The following is a 24,941-nucleotide window of genomic DNA, read 5'->3' as shown; positions in this document are numbered from 1 at the left end:
ACAACAAAAAGCAGATAATCACTACTGTAAAGGGTTAATTTTTAACTGTAGACCTGTGAAAGTGGTATTTACAGTAGCGATTATTTGCTAATTTTAGTCTTTTTTTTTTTTTTTAACCCCATTATGTTACTGGCCGATTAATCGATTACCATTTTCATAATCGATTAATTTCATAATTGATTAGTTGTCAATTAAAGCGGAGGTCCACCCTAAAGTGGACCTTCCGCTCATTGGAATCCTCCCCCCCTCCGGTGCCACAATTGGCGCCTTTCAGGGGGGAGGGGGGTGCAGGTACCTGTACAGTACAGGTATCTGCACCCACTTCCGGGATAGCTCTCTGCGGAAAGGATCTATGCCCCTTTCCGAAAGTCCCCCGCTGCCTGCTGGGAAACGCACAGATCCCAGAGGCAGCGGGTCATCCTTATTGCGCAGCGCGAGTCGCGCATGCGCAGTAGGGAACCGGGAAATGAAGCCGAAAGGCTCCACTTCCTGATTCCCATACCCAAGGTGGCGGCGGCAGCACCCGAGAGACGATCGAGAGATTGGCTTCGGGTGCCGACATCGCGGGCGCGCTGGGCGGGTAAGTGTCATTATTTTAAAAGTCAGCAGCGGCAGTATTTGTAGCTGCTGGCTTTAAAAAAAAAAAAAAAAAAGCGGCGGAACTCCTGGCGGACTCCCGCTTTAATTCAATTAGATGTTTCGGCCCTATTGGCCATTGAGACCCACACTCTGACGAAGCGTTGGCTGTCGGGTTCAGTGGTTTCTTTGGTTCCTAACTTTATTCAGAGGGTAACATGGCTTAATCTCTGGTTAGGTCACCCCTGAACCCTTGGGACTTGAATTTAATTCTGTCAGCATTACAGCAACAGCCTTTTGAGTCGATACAACATATTCCCTTGGTCCTTTTTGACAAGGAAACTATTTTTCTCTTATTTTCACCGACTGACACAGCTCCTCTCTTTAGCTATTGGGTTGTTACGCCACCTTTAGGAGAGGACTAGGCATAACATGTTTTTTTTTTTTTTTTGAAAATTTATGTTTATTGAAGATTTTTTAACATACAAACGTACAAAAGGGTCCCCAAAACAAAACCCCAAACCCCCACCCAACAAACTCCTCCTTGTGCAGCCCTCCGCTCAACTTCTTGGCTCATTTTAGGAACACAACCGTATCTCCCATACAACAAAAATGACTCATACCGTAACTGATGATTTTAATACCCAGAATGAGGATGTAGACCAACCCAAATATAGCAGCACCCGCCCCGCCCCTCCCCCACCCCTCAGGGGGTGCACCTCCCGCCTAGCAATTAATTCACAGTATCCACAGCATCAAGCCAGCATCTCCACACCCTCTCAAACTTAGTAGGACACCCTCTACTGAGATAAGTGGCTTTGTATAACGGCAAAGCTTTATTAATTAAACCCTTCCAGTAGGAAATCGTAGGAGGTGCAGGTTTCTTCCAGCATAACAGGATAGCTTTACGTGCATAAAATAACGCCAGAGAAATCAGAGTCCTCTGTGCCTTTCGAGGTGCCAACTCCTCAACCAGCCCGAGCAAACACGTCGCGACCGTGACCGGAATCGGCACCGAAAGTACAGACTGTAAGACCTGCGTTACACCCTTCCAGAACTCAACAATCTGCGGACACAGCCAAAACACATGATCAAAGTCAGCTCGGTCAGCTGTGCAACGCCAGCATCCCTCCGCACCCGTACCATAAATTCTGGCCAGTCTAGCCGGGGTGTAATATATTCTATGCAGTAATTTAAACTGAATAAGTCTGTCTCTAGCCGAGACTAGGGTCTGAAACGGGTAGCCCCACATGTCATCCCAATCCTCCCCGTCAAAGTCAGGTACCAAGGCACTCCAAATGTCTCTACATTTTTGGATAGGCTTTGGTCTGTCATGGAACAACAGTCTGTACACTACGGAAAGAGGCTTTTTCAGGTCCTCCGTCCGCAGCGTCTTCTCCAGAGGCGACACTCCCATCTCCACAGCCCCAGTACCGAACTGAGAGAGAAAAGCGTGCCGCAACTGCAGGTATCGAAAGAAATACCAATTTGGAAGATCATATTGAACCTTAAGCTGATCAAACGTTAAAAGTTTCCCCCGTCCTACCACATGTTTCAATTGTTTAACACCAACTTTGGCCCATATAACCGGATCTGGGATTTCTCCAAAGTGCGGCAATTTAGGATTAAACCACAGAGGAGTGTCAGGAGACCAACTCCCCTCTGGTTGTTTCAGCAAGGCCTGCACCTTGTCCCAGGCCCGAATTGTTGCTCTCATCGAGGCCGTCAGCTCCAATGAAGCCTTCGGACCTCTATACACCAAATAAGACAGGCTTTCGCACGAGCCCAACAGAGCCGCCTCCAGTACATTTGCCGAATCCCTGTCCTCCCGCGTCAGCCAGCGGCCAGCAACCACCATTTGCCCAGCTAGATAATATTTAAAAAGATCTGGCAGTGCCAAACCACCTAGACCCCATGGCTCCTGCAAAACCCGAAGGCTTATTCTGGGATGCGTTGTGGCCCATAAAAAGGAGCCAAAAAGACTGTTGACCCGCCGAAAAAACGAACAAGGAACCCAAATTGGAGAATTCCGCAGAAAATAGAGAAATACTGGCAGAACCTTCATTTTAAGCAAATTAACCCTACCAATAAGGGACAGTGGCAGATGCTTCCAAGCTTCCAACTGAACCTTAGCCCTGGTCAACAAGGGGGAGAGATTCAGAGACATATAATCGCCCACTCTCGGTGAAACTTTCACTCCCAAGTACTTAAATTCTTGCACCCAGGCAATGGGAACTCTCGTGGTTGCCAGCTCTCACGCCCCCCCCCATCTATATCCATCAAGTTGGACTTCTCCCAATTAACCCGGAGTCCAGAGAACTCAGCAAATTTGTCGAGCACCCCGAACACTGCCTCCAAGGAGGGCCCTGCATCCTTCAGGAAGAGGAGCATGTCATCCGCATAGAGCGCAATGCACTCCCTAATACCCCCCACCTCTAGAGCACCCACCCCAGGCGACTGCCTCAAGGCTATAGCCAGTGGTTCTATAGCCAATGCAAACAAAAATGGGGATAGTGGACACCCCTGACGCGTGCCCCTATTGACGCTAAACTGAGGCGAGACTGAATTCGCTATTTTAATACCCGCCTGTGGCGAACTATACAACAAAGTAATCCAGGTGACATAGATCTCCCCAAAGCCCATGCTCCGCAGAACCCTCAACAGGTATTGCCAGTCCACCGAATCAAAGGCCTTGGCCATATCCAGGGAAACCACTACTCCTAGATCCTTTTTCAGTGGGTGCAATTTGTAGGTGGGTAAACAATCTGCGTAAATTAGTGTCAGTAGACTTCTGCGGTATGAACCCCGTCTGATCAATATCCACCAAAGTCGTGATAACCTTAGAGAGTCTTGTAGCCAGCACCTTCGTGAGAATTTTCAAATCTTGGTTCAGCAATGAAATTGGTCTATACGAAGAGCACTCAAGAGGGTCCTTGCCCGGCTTCGGTAGCAGGATCACCTGCGCCTCCAGCAGAGATGCTGGAAGACACCTGTGTTCCAAGCAGTAGTCATATAATTGTTTAAGTCTAGGAACCAATGCTTCCATATGCTGTCTATACCACTCGATGCAGAAGCCGTCCGACCCAGGGGATTTACGAGCAGGAAAGGACCTAATAGCCCTTTCAATTTCTTCCGTCGTAATATCAGCCTCCAGATAATCCCTATCCGTCTTGGTCAGCCTCGGGATCTGCAATGATGCCAACACCCCGTCCAACTCCGCTATGTCATAGGTCGGTATGGGTGCATATAACGTCTTGTAATATTCCACAAATGCGTCCAGTATGTCTGTTGGGGTCGTCAGTAGGTCACCCTGAGCATTTTTTATACAAGGGATATTAGTCGGGGCCCTTTGCTCCGCCACCAGCATGGCTAACAGTTTACCATTCTTGTCCCCTTGTTCAAAAATTGATTCCGCCATTTTCGTCCTAGACGTGTGTGTCAGGTCAGAATAATGGAGTGCTAACGCACGCCTTGCCTCCAACAGGCTACCATAAGTGACATCAGACTGATTAGTCGCGTAGTCCATGGCACACACCCTCTCCCTGTCCTGTAATTCTTGCTCTACCTGATTATGGGACCTACGGGCCTGTTTAATGGCTGAAATATAGTGCCCCCGCATACAAGCTTTAAAGGCGTCCCACACAACATCGGCGTCCGCAGACCCCTCGTTGTCTTCCCAATACTGCACCAAAAGTGGTGCCACTTGAGAGGACACCTCTTCCACCTCCAACCACCCCGGGTTTAATTTCCACCCCCTCCCCACAGGACCTAAGTTGGATCCAATGTGAATTAACAGGGGAGAATGGTCCGAAATACCACCCACCAAATATTTTGCCCCCCCTACCACCTGTAGCATGGATGCATTGGCAAATGCCAAATCTATTCTCGAGGAGGATTTATGAGTTTTAGAGAGATGGGAAAAACCTCTGGTGACAGGGTTTTTCCAACGCCATAGCTCCGTCAAGGAGGCAGCCGCCGCCCAGGCAGACAGATCCGCCGAGGCCACCCCAGATGCGTTGGACGAATCCAAAGCCGTAGATAGAATAGCATTGAAGTCCCCGGCTATAAGGAAAGGGAGATGCAAGTAGGGCGCCAATTTACCCAATAAATCATATAGAATCTGGATCTGAAATGGGGGTGGAATATAAACATTCACTAGCACCATCCTAGACCCCCCAATGTCCGCTACCATCACCAAAAACCTGCCACCCGGGTCCGAGATCACATGGTGAATGGTGCACGGCACCGCCTTACTAATTAAAATAGACACTCCCCTGGAATAGGTAGAGTAAGTAGCATGTAGTGCCCTCTGTACCCAGGCTCTACGTAAGGCCAGTACCCTGCTCCCATCCAGATGCGTCTCCTGCAAGAACACCACATGCGGGCTGATAGTCTTAAGATACTGAAACATTATAGCTCTTCGGAATTTATCATTGAGACCTCTAACATTCCATGAAACTATATTAAACCTGGAACCTGCCATCATTCCCCATATGAATCATGAAACGGTTGATGAAATACATATGATACCTGTGACACATACAGTTGAATACAAAAAGCACACATAACATTGAGCATAGAATTAGACAAAATTCCTTGGAGGGCTGCACCTAACAAACCTCCCTCCCTTTGAACCCCATAAACACCCTGCTGTCGTGTAACAACACAAAAAAACTCGTACACGCAGCCTATCCCCAAACCAAGTTCAAAAACAGTCCTTGAAGGCATGGCCTCGATGGGTCAAAAATGGACCCCTAGACCGTAAAACAAAAACCCGCGAACCAAAAAAGGGTTCACGTGTAGACAAATAGTACAAAAAAACCTGGACATAGTGTTCATGTGCCTGGAGCTCCTGCTCCGCTGACCACCCGACAATCCGTTGGCATGAATATCGGGACAACCCTTTCCTCCACCACCCCCACCAATCCCCTGGTCCAGATGGGAGCAACAACAAAAGAGGAGGTTGTATAGTCAATCTTGGCAGAGGGCCCCACCCGAGGCAGGGAACCCGCAGGAGACCATATAGGAAAAGCGGACATCAACCGCCCCCACCCACCCCCCACCCCCAACCAAAAAGAAGAAAAAAAGTCAAGCTCCTGGCAGGATAACCAAAAAAACATTGCTGGAGGGGGCTCCATCTTCAGAAAATCAGGCCACCCCTCAACTTGGCAGCAACCACAAACGGCAACAAAAAAATGAAGAAAATGAAGAAGAGGGGGAAAACCGGTGGTTGTAGACAGCCCACTTTTGGCAATCGAGCACCTCAACTGGGCATTTACAGCGACTGTAGCCATTGATCTGCCTCCGCAGGCGACTCAAAGAATTTCACTGATCCTCCGTGTTGCACCCGCAGTCGGCTGGGATAAAGTATTGAATACTTCAACTCACGCTCCCGCAGCCTTCTTCTGATATCTGTAAATGTCTTGCGTCGTCGCTGCAGATCAGCTGAGAAGTCAGGATACAGGTGCACCGTCGTGTTCTCGAAAGGTAGGTTCTGATGTTTACGAGCCTCCCGCAGGATCCGGTCCCGAAAATTGAGAAAGCGTACAAGGAACGGTCCAGGGGGGGCCCCTGGAGGACCCCGACTGGTCGGGACCCTGTGGGCCCTCTCCACCACATACGTCGGGGGCACATCCGTCAAATGTAGCAAGGATTTGAAGAAATCTTCAGCAAACTCAGCCGGACGGTCTCCCTCAGCTCCCTCCGGTAGGCCCAGTACCCGGACATTGTTTCTCCGCAAACGGTTTTCGGCGTCATCGGACTTGGCCACCAGATTCTGGACCGTTCTCTGCAGTGCTTGAATGGCCTCATCATGACGGTGAGTAGTGTCTTCCGTCGCCGAAATGCGCGTTTCAGTTTCTGAGAGCCTGCCCCGGAATTTGTCAAAATCAGCTCTTTATAAGGTTGCATTCCTCCGCTAGGTGATCTATGCGTACCAGCAAAGAAGTCCTGCTCTGTTCAATTGCCGCAAGAATAACTGTGGTATCATTAGCTGGCGGGACCGTGGGAGCAGATGAATTAGCCTCCTGTGGGGCCGTCTGCTCCATATCCGCCATCAAAGCCTTGAATTGATTCAAAAAGTCACTGGGATTCTGAACAGGCTGTAGCTGTGCTTTCTTGGCCGCAGACTTCCCCTTGGAGGGCATGGGGAGGAGGCAACAGGCCAGCTGGCCTGAGGTGTGCTTGTGTGCAGTAGAGAGGGTGCGCCCCTTTAAGGATACTCATACACAGGGATACAGGCAGGGACGATTGGTATAACTAGCAACACAGTTCTGGTAGCCCTCAGGAACTTCTCACTGCCAGCAATAGGATGATAGATCATGCAAAGGGATGTGCTATGTACCAAGGAGTGGAAGAGTAACCCTTTAAAAGTCTCAGTTCACGTGCCCAGCAGGAAGAGCAACCGGGAAGGACACTAGGGCAGTCACCCACTCTCCCACACCTCTCCCCACCTCTCCTGTGCAGACACCTGTATCCCCAACACAGCACTCACCGCCCCAGCAGGGATAGTAAATGGCCTCCGGGCAGCCTGCAGTCCTCCCACTGGCGGATACACCGCTGCGCGGCCGAGGGCGGCAAAAAGTGTCACTTTGGCAGTAGCTGGCAGTAGGGCGCGAGGGTCCGGTTCCCGACCGCGTCTCCTCCGTTCCTCACTCCCGCGGAGCCGAACGTCCGCTCTGAATACTCCGCCGCGCCGGTCCGGAGGCTCCACAGGCCGCAAGATGGCGGCCGGATCCTGCGAGGTGACTAGGCCGCAATCCACGGAGCCGCCAGAGGCACCGATCGCGGCCCCAAAATGCTGCTCCGCCACTTCACGGGGTGTCCGGAATGCAGGGGATATCGTGCGGTCCCCCCCAAAGTCGAGCAGGCGTAGGATGGAAAAGGATTGTATTCAGGATGGCAGGAGCTCCAGCACACCACGTCCTGCTCGGTCTACATCCGGCCACGCCCCCCCTAGGCATAACATGTTAACATGTAATGAAAAAAACTCAGAACTTCTGGTTCCACCCAAGGGACGGACCCTTGGATAACAACCCCTCAGCCTGCCATGCAGCTTCAGTTTTATTTTGCCTAGTGAAGAAGGACCTAGGAACCCTGTGGGCTCATCGGTCCATGTTTTTTTTTTTTTTCTGCAGAATCTTCGCGTTTTGCGCAAGTCTACAGATCCTGTGATCTGCTATCAACAGCCGGCTGGGTGACAGGCTGGATACCCTTATCCTCGTAGTCTCCCCAGCCTAGCCAGCGAGCGTGTGCTGACCAGAGCTACACACTGGGTTGGCCATGACGTGCCTCCTCTCCAGAGGGGGTTGGTGAGCATTAATGCTCCAGGGCACACATATGGCTGGGCTACTGATGTCTGCGTCAGTGTACCGTGCCAGCAGCCACCCCGTACTGATCAGAGAGTGGGTTTATGATGACCCAGCTCTGCAGGACTGGTAAGTACAGCTCTACCTGCCTCGGTGGGGCTGAGCAGCTGGGCATTCCCTGGGAGGTCGATTTGGGGGTCCCTCACTTCCCTTTCTTCTATCCCTGTCCCTATCTTCCCTCCCCCCCCTCCCCGTGGGGGATGCTGCATGAGGCTGCTGAGCGGTGTGTGTCGTATGCAGGGGTTCACCGAGGGGGGGGGGGGGTGTTATGGCTGTGCCTGACGATCGCTGCAGCGCTTTTCACCACCATTTCTCTGCCATTGTCCTTCGTGGTATACACTGTTCGGCCGCCATCTTAGGTAAGGGCAAGAAGCAGCATGCTTTCCTGTAGCTCGGCGGCCATTTTCCCTGTGTTTATGCCCTTTATACTGGATGCTCAGCAGCCATTTTCTTGGAGCATGAACGGGTTGTGGATCAGTTCAGCGCCATAGGCAGCAGCTCTGGACACCACAGTGTGGTCTCCTATGCACCTGGGAGCTGACAAGGGACAAAGGCACTACTAGCTGGACAGCGCAGAACCAGTCAGGGTGGTGAGTCCTGTGGGAAAGAGCCCCTCAGCCAGCAGCAGTTAGGAGGGTGGGACCATCACTGTCCTAAGTCCCCATCAGGTGGCAGACAGGGTAGGGCCAGCATGTCTTCAGAAAATGGTGTTTCTTCCCCTGATATCCAGGCAGTTGCAACCGGTTCGTCTGCAGACAGTGAAGAGCCTCTGGATGCTTTGTCGGCGGTCCTCAATTTGTTCATTGCCAAGATGGAGGCGGTGCGCGGGTGCAAAGGTGGTAAAAAGCGGCCTCTGACCCCCCCCCCTCCTCCGGGGAGAGCACTGACGCAGACTCGGGCCCTGCTGAGGCTGGTAACCTATGTTCTGTCGTTTTCAGATGACGCTGACCAGGACCGTTCGGACAGTGAGGATGAGTCGCCGTCCGGGTCAGTGCACGAAAAATCGTTTGTTGGAGCACTTCTCACAGCTGATGTAGCAGTCCCTTTTGGGTTCCGTAAGCCAGCCCGTTCACCTAAGGTGTTCCCGTATCTCACTTATTTCGAAAAGTTAATTTACAAGGAATGGGATCGAGCGCAACTGACCTTTTCGGTCCCCAAATACATGGCGTTACCCCTTTTGAGGAGAGCCTTCTCAAAAATGGTCGGCTCCTCTGGTTGTAGACCCCCCAGTATCCAGGTTAAACAAAGTAACCACGATCCCCGTGGAGGGGACTCCTGCATTTAAGGACCCAGCGGACAGGAAGGCCGAGGCAGTGGCTCATTCCTTGTTTTTACGGTTGTGGAGTCAACCATGCGACCAGTACTGGCATCCGCACTTGTGTCGCAGACACTGAGTGGGCAAAACTGTTGCACCGGGAATTGAGAGAGCAGGCTTCTCCTGTCCTCGTGGAACTAGCAGACCAACTAGTGCAAGGCCTTAAGTACGTTTGTGACGCGGCCCTGAATACCCTCCCTCTGTTATCCAGGGCTTTAGTGTCGGCAGTGGTGCTGAGGCGCCTGACTTGGTTAAAATGCTAAGGCATCCAAAAAAGCCCTAACGAATCTTCCCTTCTTTGGCGACCAGCTCTTTGGAGCCTCTTTAGATGCCACAGGTGGTAAGAGTACTCTACTCCCACAGGCCAAGGAGCCACGCAATAGGCAAGGGCCCTCTTTCTCCACTCACAAACTGCTTTTACGTCCGCCCAGGGCTTTGACCAGGTGTCCCCAGCTCGACAGGACGACTTCTGAAAAACCAAATCGTCCCTGGAACCGCAAGCCTGTGAGCAAAAGTGCTACCACATGAAGGTTTACCCCCCACCCGCAACACAGGTGGAGGGTTGCCTTTGGGAGTTTGCAGCCCGGTGGAGCTGTCGGCTGTCTGACCAATGGGTCTGTGATCTGATTTCCTCCAGCTACAAGATAGTTCCTCTCTTGGCTGCAAAACAGATTCTTCCCCTCCAGCATACCCGTACTCCCGGCTCGCCGGGAGGGCCCTTTGGGGGCGGTAAGAGACCTGCTGAGTCATGGGGTGATAGTACCTGTTCCGGAATCAGAACGTTTTCAGGGGTTCTACTCAAACCTGTTTGGATGTACCCCTTCCTTCTTGGGGACTACAATCTAGGATCTAAAAGCCCTCAATTACTTTGTGAAAGTACACAGGTTCAGAATGGAATCAGTTCGCTCAGTAGTCGCTGCACTCCATCAAGGGGACTCCCTGGCGTCCTTAGACATCCATGATGTGTACCTGCACATACCTATATTCCTCTGGCATCAGAAGTTTCTGCGATTTGCAGTCAGGGAAGCCCACTACCAGTTTGTGGCTCTCCCTTTTGGTTTGGCATCAGCCCCCTGAGTCTTTACCAAGGTATTGGCTCCTGTTTTGGCGTTGCTGCAGCAACGCGGGATCGCGATCGTGGGATACCTAGATGATCTCTTCCTGAGAGCATCTTCAGCCTCAGAGTTGGAGGAGGATGTGGCGTTCACCATGCAGACCCTGCAGGAATTTGGGAGGCTGTTGAACCTAAAAAAGTCGGTGATCGTACCGACTCAGCGTTTGGAGTACCTAGGCTTACTGCTGGACTCCATGGAAGCGAGAGTGTTTCTCCCTTCAGACAAGCTGCAGACTCTCAGAGCCACGTTAAAACTGCTGATGAACCGCAGGTGGTCGTAGCTACGCTTCTGCATGCGAGTCCTGGGACTCATGGTGGCCTCCTTCGTGGCAGTAGCGTATGCTTAGTTTCACACCAGAGTCCTGCAGAAGGAGATTTTAAACAGACAAATCTTCGTTGTCCCTGGATTGGCAGATTCAGGTGAGCCAGTTAGCCAGGGATTCCCTGCTCTGGTGGCTGAGGTCCCCGGCACTTCGGTCCAGGGAGTCGTTCCTACCTCTGAAATGGACAGTGATCACAACAGACGCCAGCCTATCGGGCTGGGGTGGAGTAATGGGAGTTCAGTCGACCCAGGGCCTCTGGTCGGTGGAGGAATCAAAGTTACTGATCAATATGCTCGAACTGAGAGCGATCGGGCTATGCCTCTCCACATGCTCGATAAGACTGCAAGGGTGTCCGATCAGGATCCAGTCAGACAACGTCATGGCCGTGGCATACGTAAATCACCAAAGAGGGAAAAGCTCGGCCACCGCACGGGAGGGCGCTCACACACTTCGGTGGACAGAGTGATATGTACCGGCCCTGTCAGCCATTTACATCCTGGGAGTGGAGAACTGGCAGCCGGACTATCCAAGTGGCCAGATGCTGGACCCAGGAGAATGGGCATTGCATCCGGAGGAGTTCAGGCTACTGTGCCTGTGATGGGGCACACCAGATGTGGATCTTCTGGCCTCCTGTCTCAACCAGAAGGTGCTGAGATTCGTGTCCAGGACAAGAGATCCATGGGCAGACGCGCTGGTGGGATCAGTTCCAGCTGAACTATGCCTTTCCTCCACTGAAGCTGTTACCACGTCTGCTCCGCAGAGTGGAGGCCGATGGGATCCCAGTAATACTGATTGCCCCAGATTGGCCCCAGCATCCTTGGTACGCAGACCTAGTGCGCCTGGTGGCGGATGCCCCATGGCGACTGCCGTTAGGAGAGGACCTGCTGTCTCGAGGTCCAATTCTCCATCGTGCTTTACCATCGCTGGTTTTAACGGCATGACTATTGAGAGCCAGGTTTTGGGGAACCGGGGTTATATACAGTGGGGATCGAAAGTTTGGGCACCCCAGGTAAAAATGTGTATTAATGTGCATAACAAAGCCAAGGAAAGATGGAAAAATCTCCAAATGGCGTCAAATTACAGATTAGACATTCTTATAATATGTCAAAAAAAGTTAGATTTTATTTCCATAATTTACACTGTCAAAATTACAGAAAACAAAAAAATGGCGCCTGCAAAAGTTTGGGCACCCTGCAGAGTTAATATCTTGTACTGCCCCCTTTGGCAAGTATCACAGCTTGTAAATGCTTTTCGTAGCCAGCCAAGAGTCTTTCAATTCTTGTTTGAGGTATCTTTGCCCATTCTTCCTTACAAAAGTGTTCCAGTTCTTTGAGATTTCTGGGCTGTCTGTCACGCACTGCTCTTTTAAGGTCTATCCATAGATTTTCAATAATGTTGAGGTCAGGAGATTGTGAAGGCCATGGCAAAACCTTCAGTTTACGCCTCTCAATGTAATCCCCCCGTGGATTTTGAGGTGTGTTTAGGATCATTATCCATTTGTAGAAGCCATCCTCTATTTAACTTCAGCTTTTTCACAGATGGCATCAAGTTACCATCCAAAATATGCTGCAATTTTATTGAATACATTTTTGCTTCTACTCATCAAATGTTCCCTGTGCCACTGGCTGCAATACAACTCCAAAGCATGATTGATCCACCCCCATGCTTAACAGTTGGACAGAGGTTCTTTTCATAAAATTCTGTGCCCTTTCTTCTCCAAACGTATCTTTGCTCATTCCGGCCAAAAAGTTCTATTTTAACCTCATCGGTCCACAGAACCTGTTTCCAAAATGCCTCAGGCTTGTCTATATGTTCATTTGCAAAGTTCAAACGCTGATTTTTGTGGTGAGGACGTAGAAGAGGTTTTCTTCTGATGACTCTTCCATGAAGACCATATTTGTACAAGTATCTCTTTTTATAGTGGAATAGTGTACCACAACTCCAGTGTCTGCCAGATCTTTCTGGAGGGATTGTGCAGTCAAACGTTGGTTTTGAATTACTTTTCTCACAATCCTGCGAGCTGTTCTGTCTGATATTTTTCTTGGTCTTTCAGATCTTGCTTTAACTTCCACTGTTCCTGATGACTTCCATTTCTTAATTACATACCGAACAGAGGATATCTTTGCTATCTTCCTATAGCCTTCTCCAGCTTTGTGAGCGTCAACTATTTTCAGTTTGTTTTCTAGACAACTGCTTAGAAGAACCCATGGTGCTGATTGTTGGGGAAAGGTCAGATGAGTCTGGCCATTTAAAACCTTTGAGATTGACATCACCTGGTCTTCCCAGACGATGATTGAGAACAATCCATGACACTGGCAGGTCTCAGCTTTGCAAAGGGGGCAGTGCATGCTATAAATTCTGCAGGGTGCCCAAACCTTCGCAGACGCCATTTTTTTGTTTTCTGAAATTTTGAAAGTGTAAATGATGGAAATAAAAATCTAACTTTTTTGACATATAAGAATGTCTAATCTGATTCCATTTGGAGATTTTTCTATCTTTCTTTTGGCTTCGTTATGCAAATGAATACACATTTTTACCTGGGGTGCCCAAACTTTCGATCCCCACTGTAGTTATTAAGGTTGAATAAAGACACCAGTCCATCCAGTTCAACTTGAGTGAATGTCTACAATTGTCCCTATCCCTGTACATTGCACACTCACATCGGTCCCCATTCATTTACTAAGGCTGATTTTGGACAGAAGCCAATTAACCTACCTTGCATGTCTTTGGAGTGTGGGAGGAAACTAGAGTACCCATAGAAAACCCACGCAGGCACAGGGAGAACATGCAAACTCTAGGCAGGTAGTGTCGAAGTTGGGATTCGAACCAGCGACACTTCTTGCTGCTAGGTGAGTGCTAACCACTACACCACTGTGGGGTCTTTCGGACTCGGTGATCCCAACTATGCTGAGAGCACAAATCTTCTTGGAAGATATATCATCGTACCTAGAAGGCCTACATCTCCACGTGTGAGGAGAAAGGGCGGCATCCACGCTCCTTCTCTATATCCAGGGTCCTGCCATTTCCTCAGCAAGGAGTAGACCAGAAATTTGGCTTTGAGCACTATTAAGAGATAAATATCAGCTTTGACTGTCTTTTTTCAGTGACCCCTGCCATCTCACTCTCTCTAGTGAGCACTTTTGTTCAAGGGGTCCAACATGTAGTTCCTCCGGTGCGCACACCGTTACCGTGGGATCTGAATCTGGTGTTTATTGGCGTTTCAAAAACCGCCATTTGAGAATATCAGAGACATTCCCCTGTTGACTCCCAGAAAGTGGTCTTTCTAATGGCCATTACATCGGCCAGGAGGGTTTTGAAACTGGCGGCCTTGTCCTGCAAGTCGCCCTATCTGGTTATCCACAAGGTTAAGGTGGTGTTGCGTCCGCAACCTTATTTTCTGCCGAAGGTGGTTTTGGCGTTCCACATCAATGAAGACATTGTGTTACCATCTCGGTGTCCTAAGCCATCACATCCTAAGGAAGTGGCCCTTCATGCCCTGGACATGGTTCGAGCTCTGAGGGTTTCTGTCTGCCACGACTCTGTTCGGAAGTGAGACTCCTTGTTTGTTTGTTTCAGTGGTTGGTCCGAAAAAGCATGGCGGTCTCGTCGGCCACCATTTCCAGGTGGATCAGACAGATTGTAGTACAGGTCTACGAATTGAAGGGGCAGGTGCCCCCCTTTTCGGTCATGGCCCACTCCACAAGAGCAATCGGAACGTCTTGGGCCTTTCCGACATGTCTGTCGCGCAAGTGTGTAAAGCGTCTGTTCACACTTTTACACAATTCTACAAGGTAGATGTCAGTGCATCGGCTGATGCCTGTTTTGGCCGCAAAGTTATGCAGGCGGCTGTATAGTTGCAATTGCACATACAATTTTTTTCCTTTTTACCAAAAAAAAAAAAAAAAATGCAGTACTTTTAAGCTAATGCATGGTTGCATTTGTTACCGCAGTTTTGGTGTGGTTTGAGGGTAGTGTCTCTCGGCTGAGGAACACCCTGTGGTGTGTGTGTGTGTGTGTGTGTGTGTGTGTGTGTGTGTGTGTTTGTTTGTTTTGTGGGTACAAAAGTTTGGTTATCCCACACACTGTCGTTTTTTTGTGGGTAAAGTTTATACTAGTTCCCACATGCCATGGTGGATGAAGTTTTATGCTGTTTTGGCACTGCTTGGGGACGTCCCAATGGCTAAAGAGAGGAGCTGTGTCAGTCGGTGAATATAAGAGAAAATAGGATTTTGTTTTGCGCTCCCCGTAAAATCCTTTTCTCTGTAGTTCACCGACTGACACAGCACCCGCCCCTCCTATGTTTCTTTACGTTATACTGCTTGTTGACGTACTGAAGCTGCATGGCAGGCTGAAGTGTTTTTATCTAAGGGACCTCCTCTTGGACGGAACTAGAAGTTCGGAGTTTTTTTCATTACACATTAACATGTTATGCCGGTCCTCTCCTAAAGGTGGCATAACAACCCAATGGCTAAAGAGAGGAGCTGTGTCAGTCGGTGAATTACAAAGAAAAGGATTTTATGGCGAGTACAAAAAATCCTATTTTTCTGGTAACCATATCTGCTGCAAGAAGGGCATCAGAATTGGCTGCTCTTTCTTGTAAAGAGCCATATTATTGTTTTCAAGGATAAAATAGTATTTTGTCCTCCATCCTCACTTTTAACCAGAGGTAGTAAGTATCAGGTTTTTATCTAAACCAGGATATTGTTCTACCTTCATATTTTTTATTTTTTTCCCCCAGAACCCGGTTCTATGGAAGAAAAATCACTACATGCTCTTGATGTGGTGAGAGCAGTCAAAGTCTACTTAAAGGCGACTGATCAGATTCGGAAAGTTGATGTTTTGTTTGTGTTACCTGAAGGTTCTAAAAGAGGACAGGCAGCATCGAAATCTACTATTTCTCAATGGATTTGACAAGTAATCATTCAAGATTATGGTTTAAAGAGGTAGTTTCTACCCTCTCAAATCAAATCGCACTCCTCTAGGGCTGTTAGTGCTTCGTGGGCATTACATCACCAAGCCTCAATGGCTCAAATCTGCAAGGCTGCAACTTGGTCTTCAATCCATACATTTACCAGATTCTATCAGATGGATGTAAAAAGACATGAGGCTATCGCCTATTGGGCATAGTATACTGCAGGCAGCAGTATAAATTCTCTGATCTCATGGTGCCCTACTTTTTGGTGTCTCCCTCCCCTCAGTTGGCATTGCTCTGGAACATCCCACATAGTAACTACTGTGGCTCTGTGTCCCATGATGTACGATTACAGAAACTAGGATTTTTATAACTGCTTACCTGTAAAATCCTTTTCTTTTGAAGTACATCATGGGACACAGAGCTCCCGCCCCTCTTTCTAGTATACATGTGTATTGCTTTGCTCCAAAACTGAGATACTCCCGGTATGGGAGGGGTTATATAGGGAGGCAACTTCCTGTTTAGGGTGTGCCAGTGTCCAGCACCTGAAGGTGGACTATAACCCACATAGAAATTACTATAGGTCTGTGTCCCGTGATGTACTTCAAAAGAAAAGGATTTTACAGGTAAGTTGTTATAAAAATCCTATTATTTAGGGGTGACAAGCTTCGCACAATGGCGCGTTCTCCCATGTGACAATCTCAGCAGAATCTCATTGCATTTGGGGTGCCCTGAAAGGATAAAGGCACCTAATGCGTGTTGTCTAGCTATTGCCAGACAATTTAACATTTTGATTTAAAATCGGATTGTATGGTGTGGTTTTCTCCTTCTTTTGGCAGAGGTTCCGGATCCTCCTATTTCATTGCAGATTTTACTGCCTTAACCACTTACGAGCCTAGTTTTTGAGATTTGAGGTTTACAGGGTAAAATCTGTTTTTCTTTAAAAAAAAAAATTACTTGGAACCCCCAAATATATATAGATATAGATAGATAATTTGTGTGTTTGTTTGTTTTTCAAAATCGGCGCTGTTCTTTTGTTTATAGCGCAAAAAATAGAAACTGCAGAGGTGATCAAATACCACCAAAAAGCTCTATTTGTGGGAAAAAAAATTCAACTTTGTTTGGGTACAGCATTGCACGACTGCGCAAATTTCAGTTAAGCGATGCAGTGCCGTATCGTAAAAAATATGGCCTTGTCATTGAGCAGCCAAATCTTCCAGGGCTGAAGTGTTAAAGCTTTGTTTTAGTTTTACTTGTTGATCCTGCAAATGGCACACTTTCCTGTCCCTGGGTAGCTACATCACTCCTCCAATTTATCCATGAAGGGAGCCCTGGTTGTAACCCTAGGCTGCTATATTTATATGGACTACAAACCTATCCGTATCTCCTCCATCTCTTACAAGGAGCAGGGTAACATATAGAGGTCGACCGATATGGGTTTTTCTCTGGCCGATGCCGATATTTAGAAATTGCCATGGCCGATATATGATGCCGATTATTTTTGGGCCGATATGTTAGGCCGATTACTTATTTATTTTTTCCCCTTCATCTCATAAAATCTAACAGTTGGACACCTTTCCCACTGGGGCGTTTTTCAGGCCCTTTAAAATAGCGCCTGTAAAGTGCCTGCAAAACGGCTCCCCTGCAGTCTGTGTGGAAGCCCCGAGTGCTTTCACACTGAGATGCGCTGGCAGGACGTTAAAAAAAAAAAAAAAAAAAAAAAAAAGTCCTGCAAGCAGCATCTTTCGAGTGGTGTATACCGCTCCTCCACCACTCCTGCCCATTGAAATGAATGGGCACCGCTGCCGAAGCACCTGCAATGCGATTTGGCAGCGGCGCTTCACGGGCACATTTAACCCCTTCCTGGGCTGCTAGCTGGATTATAAGTGTCCCGCTAAAATGACGGTAAAGCGCCGCTAAAACTGGCAGCGTTTTACCGTCAACGCCTGCTCGCTCCAGTGTGAAAGCAGCCTTAAGTGATACAGAAAATGTATTACATTTATTAAACAAAACAAACATCCAAACAGTTCACTTGTATGTATAATTTAGAATGATATATATATATATATATATATATATATATATATATATATATATATATATATATATATAGATATATATCAATCAATCTATATCTATCGATAATATATAATTATTTTTTTTATATATATTACACAAAAACAGGTAATCAAAACTTTTGGATGAAAAAAAGTGGGCTAACTTTACTGTGTTTTTTTTTTTTTTTTTTTTTTTATCTGTGTATTTTTGCCCCCAAAAAATTGAGTTTGAAAGACCGCTGCGCAAATACCGTGTGACATAAAATATTGCAACAACCGCTATTTTATTCCCTAGGATCTCTGCTAAAATAAATAAATATATATATATATATATATATATATATATATATATATATATAATGTGTGTGTATGTATGTATATGTTTTGGGGGTTCTAAGTGAATTTCTAGCAGAAAATACAGGATTTTTATTTGTAAGCATCAAGTGTTAAAAAAGATTTAGTCTTTAAATGGTTAAACTGAGAACTCTACACACTGAGTTGAGTTCATTCATTCAAGTGTAAATGTTGTATCTTTTTGATCTTTTCTTGGCAGACTGCCCAGAGGGGAGACAAGTGCTTCACTCAAGTCTCCAGGCAACTTGCACTGACTTCTATTACTGAAGTCATTTGCAAGTCGCTCTGAATATATCAGCCTTTTTTAACAGCACAATCGGCCGATGCCGATTAATTAAAAAAACGCCAAATATCAGCCGATATATCGGTCGACCTCTAGTAACATAGTTTACAGGAGCTAGTTATAAAAGAAGATATTCAGTGCAGCTCAGAGGAAGTGTCAGGGACACTGCATTTCTGGTGAGATCAGCAGGTATTTTCTGTACTTGCTAAAACTGTTTTGTTACGAAGACTGTACGTTGTAAAATATTGCATTTTTGTTCTTGGGTTTTATTGTCCTTTAACCACTCAAGCCCCAGACCAATTGTCAGACTAAGGACCAGAGGTCTTTTTACAATTTCGCACTGCACTACTTTAACTGGTAATTGCGCGGTCATGCAATGTTGTACCCAAACGAAATTTGCGTCCTTTTCTTACCACATATAGAGCTTTCTTTTGATGGTATTTTATTGCCTCTGGGATTTTTATTTTTTACAATATAAATGGAAAAAGACTGAAAATTTTGAAAAAAAAAAAAGATATTTTCTACTTTTTGTTATAAGAAAAATTGAATAAACTCAATTTTAGTCATACATTTAGGCCAAAATGTATTCAGCCACATGTCTTTAGTAAAAAAAAAAAAATGTCAATAAATATATTATTGGTTTGTGCAAAAGTTATAGCGTACATTTTCTGGAATTTACACAGCTTTTAATTTATGACTGCCTATCTCATTTCTTGAGGTGCTAAAATAGCAGGACAGTACAACCCCCCCCCCCCCCAATGACCCCATTTTAGAAAGTAGACACCCCAAGGAAATTGCTGAGAGGCATGTTGAGCCCATTGAATATTTTTTTTGTCCCAAGTGATTTGAATGACAAAAAGTTTACAAAATGTTGTCACTAAATGATATATTGCTCACACATGCCATAGTCATATGTGGAATTGCACCCCAAAATATATTCTGCTGCTTCTCCTGAGTACGGGGATACCACATGTGTGGGACTTTTTGGGAGTCTAGCCGTGTACGGCACCCCGAAAACCGGTCACCGCCTTCAGGATTTCTAAGGGTGCAAATTTTTGATTTCACTCCTCACTACCTATCACAGTTTCGAAGGCCATAAAATGCCAAAATAACACAACCCCCCCCCCCCCCATGACCCCATTTTGTAAAGTAGACACCCCAAGCTATTTGCTGAGAGGCATGTTGAGTCCATGGAAAAGTTTATATTTTGCCACAAGTTGCGGGAATATTACAAACTTTTTTTTTTTGCACAAAGTTGTCACTAAATGATATATTGCTCACACATGCTATGGGCATATGTGAAATTATACCCCAAATTACATTCTGCTGCTTCTCCTGAGTACGGGGATACCACATGTGGGGGACTTTTTGGGAGCCTAGCCGCGTACGGGACCCCGAAAACCAAGCGCTGCCTTCAGGATTTAAATATAAAACGCTACCAAAAAACTGTGTGCGATCGCAGGGATCAGGCCTGACTCTGCGAATGCTGCAGTTATGTGTTTAGTGTTTTGTAAGTGACAGTGATCGATCGATACTGCACTTGGGTGGGCTGTGCGGATGCGCAAAATGCAGGTGCTAGCAGGTATCTGGACTGATCCCGCTAACGATGCGTTTTTTTTTTTTTTTTGAAACCCTAAACTGCTGGGGATGCTAGTATAGATCTGATCAGATATTGATCTGTTCAGATACTATACCACTACGGGAGGTGTATGCTTTGCGCGTGGGTGTTAGCGGTACTGGCACTAACCTAGTGCTGCCTGGGGCGACGCAGACCCTATCTGACCCTAAAACCTAATTGATATCACCCGCTGGGTGATCAGGGGGTTAAACCTTTATTGGGTAATAAATGGTGGGTGCCCTGATGCTATAAAAAGCAAACTAACCAGCGTCACCCGTAACACTTATACGGTGGTTAACTCTAGGGGCAATCAGGGGGTTAAAACCTTTTATTGGGTAGTATATGGGGGTACCTAACGCTATAAAAACCTGGCGGTGAACCTAAAAAATAACTAGCTACCTAGCGGCACCAGTGACACTACTGCAGCGATCAGAAAAATCGATCGCTTAGTGACACTGGCAGAAGGGGGTGAAAGGGTTACCTGGGGGGCAATCAGGGGGTTAAACCTTTATTGGGGGGGGGGGTGGGGGGGGGGGGCACTAACTGCCCTGACAGTTTTTTACAGTTACAACTGACACTAAATGCAGTGATCAGTAAATAAATGATCACTGCAATCAGTGACACTGTGACTGGGAGGGGGGGTGGGGGAGGGGTCATCAGGGGGTGACTGGGGTTAAAGTGTGCCTATGTGTACCTACATGTCAGTGTACTGTTAGTGCACTTACTATGATGTCTTCTCCTCGCCGTCCGGTCAAAAAGACCGCCCCAAGGAGAGTGACATCACTTCCTCCTGCCTGTGTTTACACTACACAGGCAGGGGAAGCTTCTTATTCGCCAGGAGCTATCGAGAGGGAATGGCCAGAAACCAACGGCCATCCCCTCATCCCGGATCGCTCCTGAAGCGAAATGGACCGCCGCAGCCAGCGGGAGGGGGTCCGATCGGTCCCCCACCCGCTGGAAGGCAGGCACATACGGGTACGTAATTGTACCTGTCCGTGCCATTGTGCTAACGTGTAATTACATGCGGCTGTCCTTAAGTGTTTAAAGCGGACCTTCAGTAATTGTTTCCAACTTTTACATCTATCAAATCTTCTGCCCTTATTTATCTTTGGATAGTAAAACATATATATTTTTTCTGCCAGTAAATGTTATGCAGCCCACTTCCTGTTTCTTGTCTGGTCATTAGCCTACGCTTATTACATCATGCAGAGCACTCTCACTCACTCTTGAGAGTTTGCGGCGGGGCGGGGGGGGGGGAGGGGGGTGTCATAAGAGGACCAATCGGAGCTGGAGGTGTAAATCCAGGTAGTGAACGTGCAGCAGCTTCAGCTGCCCATAGTTAAAATGGCTGCAGCCAGACTCAGTGGAGGGAGATATCTGAAGCATATTTGGCAAGTACAGAATCACAGTGTATATATATAAAATAATATGCAATATATGCCACTATGCAATCTGATTGTACCATTTCTGTACAATATGCTTTAGCTTTACTAAAACAATTTAATTGAAGGACCTACCTGAACAATTCTTTCAGTCAGGGTCTTGCACTGCATAGTTAAAGATAGGTCTAAAGAAGAATGTACAATCAGATGTATAGTGTATGGTCAGCCGTGCACTTAATATTTGCTTGTGAGTTAGCTCTTCTAGATTTTTATTTTTTATTCTCTTGCCTAAAGTTAAGTTTTTAATTGCACTTTTTTTTTTTTTTTTTTTTGTAGGGTCTGAAAACATCTGTTAACTACAGCATTCGGGCAGTGGATGAGCGTTTGGCTAAACAAGATGACCTTATGAAAAAAAAGGCAAGTTATGTAGCCTGTAAACTGATTAAAGCGCATTAGATTCAGCTAGTATTTTTAACGAGTGTTTCACTTTTAAGATGATCTCCCGAAGCCCCCTGTACTTGTAGTACAGTTTATCTTTATTTAGCTCTCAATACCCTACAACCCCCAACACTGGTAACCCCCTTCCAAGTCTCATACTTGCCAGTCCCTGCTCTGATGATATCTTTGAGTTTCCACTTGATACTGCACGCCCCTCCTCCAAATTCTCCCAACAGCTTTGCTTTTTCTGTGCATTTGAATTGTGGGCTTTTTTAATTCCTGCAGAAAATATGTATTTCTCTTTTGTTCATTGACGGACACAGCTCCTTTTAAATCTTGACCGTAGGGTTATCACGCCACCTTCAGGAGAGGACTAGGGAGAACATATAATGCATGTAAAAACAGCAAGACTGCATAGCTCCGCCCAGGGGTCGGTCCCTCTGTCTATAACCCCTCAGCCTGCTTCCTGCAGCTCAGTTCTTTTCCTAGTGAAGAAGGACCTAGGCTCCCTGAAGGGATCATTGGTCCTGGGGATTATATTTTTTTTTTTTTTTTAGTAGATCCTTGTAGTCTCCCAGCCTGGCCAACGAGCTTGAGGAAGCCCTGGCTACGCGCTGGCTTGGCCACGACCTGCCCCTTCTGCTACAGGGGCGGCCGGCGAGCTATATGCTCCGGGGCACACACATGACCGGGCTACTGCTGTCTGTGTCAGTGTGCCGTGGCCAGCAGCCACCCCGTACTGCTCGGGTGATGGCATGCGTCCAGCTATTCCGACCGGAAGGTTAAGTACAGCTCTCCCTGCCTCGACAGGATAGAGCAGGTGGGCATTCCCTGGGAGGTCGATTAGCGGGTCTCTCATGCTCCATTTCCTCTCTCCCTATCCCTGTTTCCCTCCTCCCCCTGCGGGGGCCGCTTCATGACTGGGCATGAGGTGAGGTGTATGTACCTGGGCCAGGGCTCCTCTGAGGGGACTCTGTACCTTGGCAGGGGCTGCGCTGGCTGTTGGGGTCCGTTCATTGTCTTTCTGCCCCTGTTCTGTGTGTGAGAGGTGCCTGTGTAAATTTTTTCCTCAGAATGTGCTGGCCCCAATTTTCCGGCAGCCGTTGCCATTTTTCTGTCGTTTCTGTGCAGAGCATGGCTGTCAGCCATTTTCTAGAGGTCCAGCAGCCATTTTCTTGGTGTTTTTTATACAAAAATGGGCGACTGCCATTTTCTTGTAGTCTCAGCGTTGTTTTACCTCCAGTGCTGGTCCTTTTACCTCAGAACAGCGTGTTTTTTTACTCTGGGCACCTGTGACTGGACACAGAACACAGTGGTCAGCGGCAGCACAGCGTAGCACTCGTTCAGGGTGGTGAGTCCTGCGGTTGGGCCCCTCAGTCTGTGAGCAGCTAGGAGGGTGGAATTGTGTACCTTGCCCCTAGGTCCCCAAGTATCGCAGGCAAGCTGGGTCAGCATGGCGTCAGAAGCTGGCGCTTCTTCCCCAGATATCCATGTAATTGCAACTGGCTCTCCTGCAAACAATGCAGTTCCTATGGACACTTTGTCGGCGGTCCTGGAAACATTCGCTGCCAGGGTGGAGGCGGCATGTCGGCGCAAGGGGGGTAAAAAAACTGTCCTCTGGAGAAAGTTCTGATTCAGACTCTGGCCCCCTGGTGACTGGGGGCCCCTGTTCTGACATGTCAGAGGATGCAGATCAGGACCATTCGGAGAGTGAGGATGATTCTGTGTCTGGGTCAGTGCTAGTAGGAGCACTTATCACTGCTGTGCGGGGTACCCTGAAGATACGGGATGCAGCAGGATCTTCTTCTGAGGTGTCGGCCCCTTTTGGGTCCCGTAAACCGACCCGTGCACCTAAGGTGTTCCTGTATTTTACTTATTTTGATAAGTTCACCTACAAGGAATGGGGGAGCCCACAATGGGCCCTTTCAGTCCCAAGGAGAATGGCGGTGCATTCCCCCTTTTGAGGAGAGCCTCCTCCAGTCATTGGCCCCCGGTATCCAGGTTAAATAAAGTACCACAATTCCGGTAGAAGGGACTCCTGCATTCAAGGACCCAACCGACAGGCGAGCCAAGGCTGTGGCCTGGTCCTTTTGAGGTGCAGAGGTTTGTGTCCCTGACAACAGACCCCTAGGCGGACGCATCAGACGTGTTGGTGGCTCCATGGGAGCAGTGTCGGCTGCTTTATGCCTTTCCCCTGCTTAAACTGTTACCATGCCTGCCACGCAGAGTGGAGGCCGAGGGGATTCCAGTAATACTGATTGCCCCAGACTGGCCGCGGCATCCTTGGTGCACCGACCTAGTAAGCCTGGTGGCGGTTGCCGATGTGAGAAGACCTCCTATCGCAAGGTCCGATACTCCATCCTGCTTTACCGTCACTGGTTTTAACGGCATGGCTGTTGAAAACCAGGTACTAAAGGACCGTGGTCTGTCAGACTTGGTAATTTCCACTATGCTGAGGGCACGGAAATCTTCTTCTCGGAAGATTTACCATCGTACATGGAAGGCCTACATCTTCATGTGTGAGGAGATGGGGTGGTGTCCGCACACTTATTTGGTTTACAGAATCCTGCTGTTTTTACAGAGAGGAGTAGATCAGAAAGTTGCCTTAAGCACCATCAAGGGACAAGTATCAGCCTTGGCTGTCTTTTTTTTTTTTTTTCCCCAACTACCCTTGGCATCTCGCTCATTGGTAAGCACCTTTTATACAAGGGGTTCGGCATGTAGTCCCTCCAGTTCGACCATCCCTACCTCCGTGGGATCTGAACCTGGTGCTATTGGCGCTTCAGAAACTGCCGTTTAAGAACATCAGGGAGATTTCCTTGTTGATGCTTTTCCAAAAAGTTGTCTTTTTAATGGCAATTACATCTGCCAGGGTTTCTGAGTTGGCAGGCTTGTCTTGCAAGTCGCCCTATCTGGTTATCCACAGGGATAAGGCGGTGCTACATCCACAACCTTCTTTTCTTCCAAAGGTGGTTTCGGCATTCCATCTCAATGAGGACATTGTATTACCATCCCTTTGTCCTAAGCCGACACATCCAAAAGAAGTTGCCCTACATTCCCTGGATGTGGTCTGGGCTCTGAGGGTATATCTGTCTGCTACAGCTCCCTTCCGGAAGTCAGACTCTTGTCTCAGTGACTGGTCCGAAAAAAGGTCTGGCAGTCTCATCGACCACCATTTTCTGGTGGATCAGACAGATCGTGG

The 24,941-nt window shown here is 47.7% G+C and overlaps 1 protein-coding gene across 2 annotated transcripts in view; it reads left to right on the top strand.

Moving 5' to 3' along the window:
* COG2 (component of oligomeric golgi complex 2) overlaps positions 1-24,941 on the top strand; it is a 442,013-nt gene that overhangs the window by 38,459 nt on the left and 378,613 nt on the right. For both annotated transcript variants that reach the window (XM_077486570.1, XM_077486569.1), the window contains exon 4: positions 21,638-21,718. In XM_077486570.1, the coding sequence (XP_077342696.1) occupies positions 21,638-21,718 (81 nt within the window). The remainder of the gene's footprint in view (positions 1-21,637; positions 21,719-24,941) is intronic.

This window comes from Lithobates pipiens, unplaced genomic scaffold (genome assembly GCF_037356315.1).
Source record: "Lithobates pipiens isolate NorthernLeopardFrog02 unplaced genomic scaffold, aLitPip1_a1.2 Scaffold_18, whole genome shotgun sequence".
NCBI lineage: Eukaryota > Metazoa > Chordata > Amphibia > Anura > Ranidae > Lithobates > Lithobates pipiens.
This window is presented reverse-complemented; position numbering and strand designations above follow the sequence as displayed.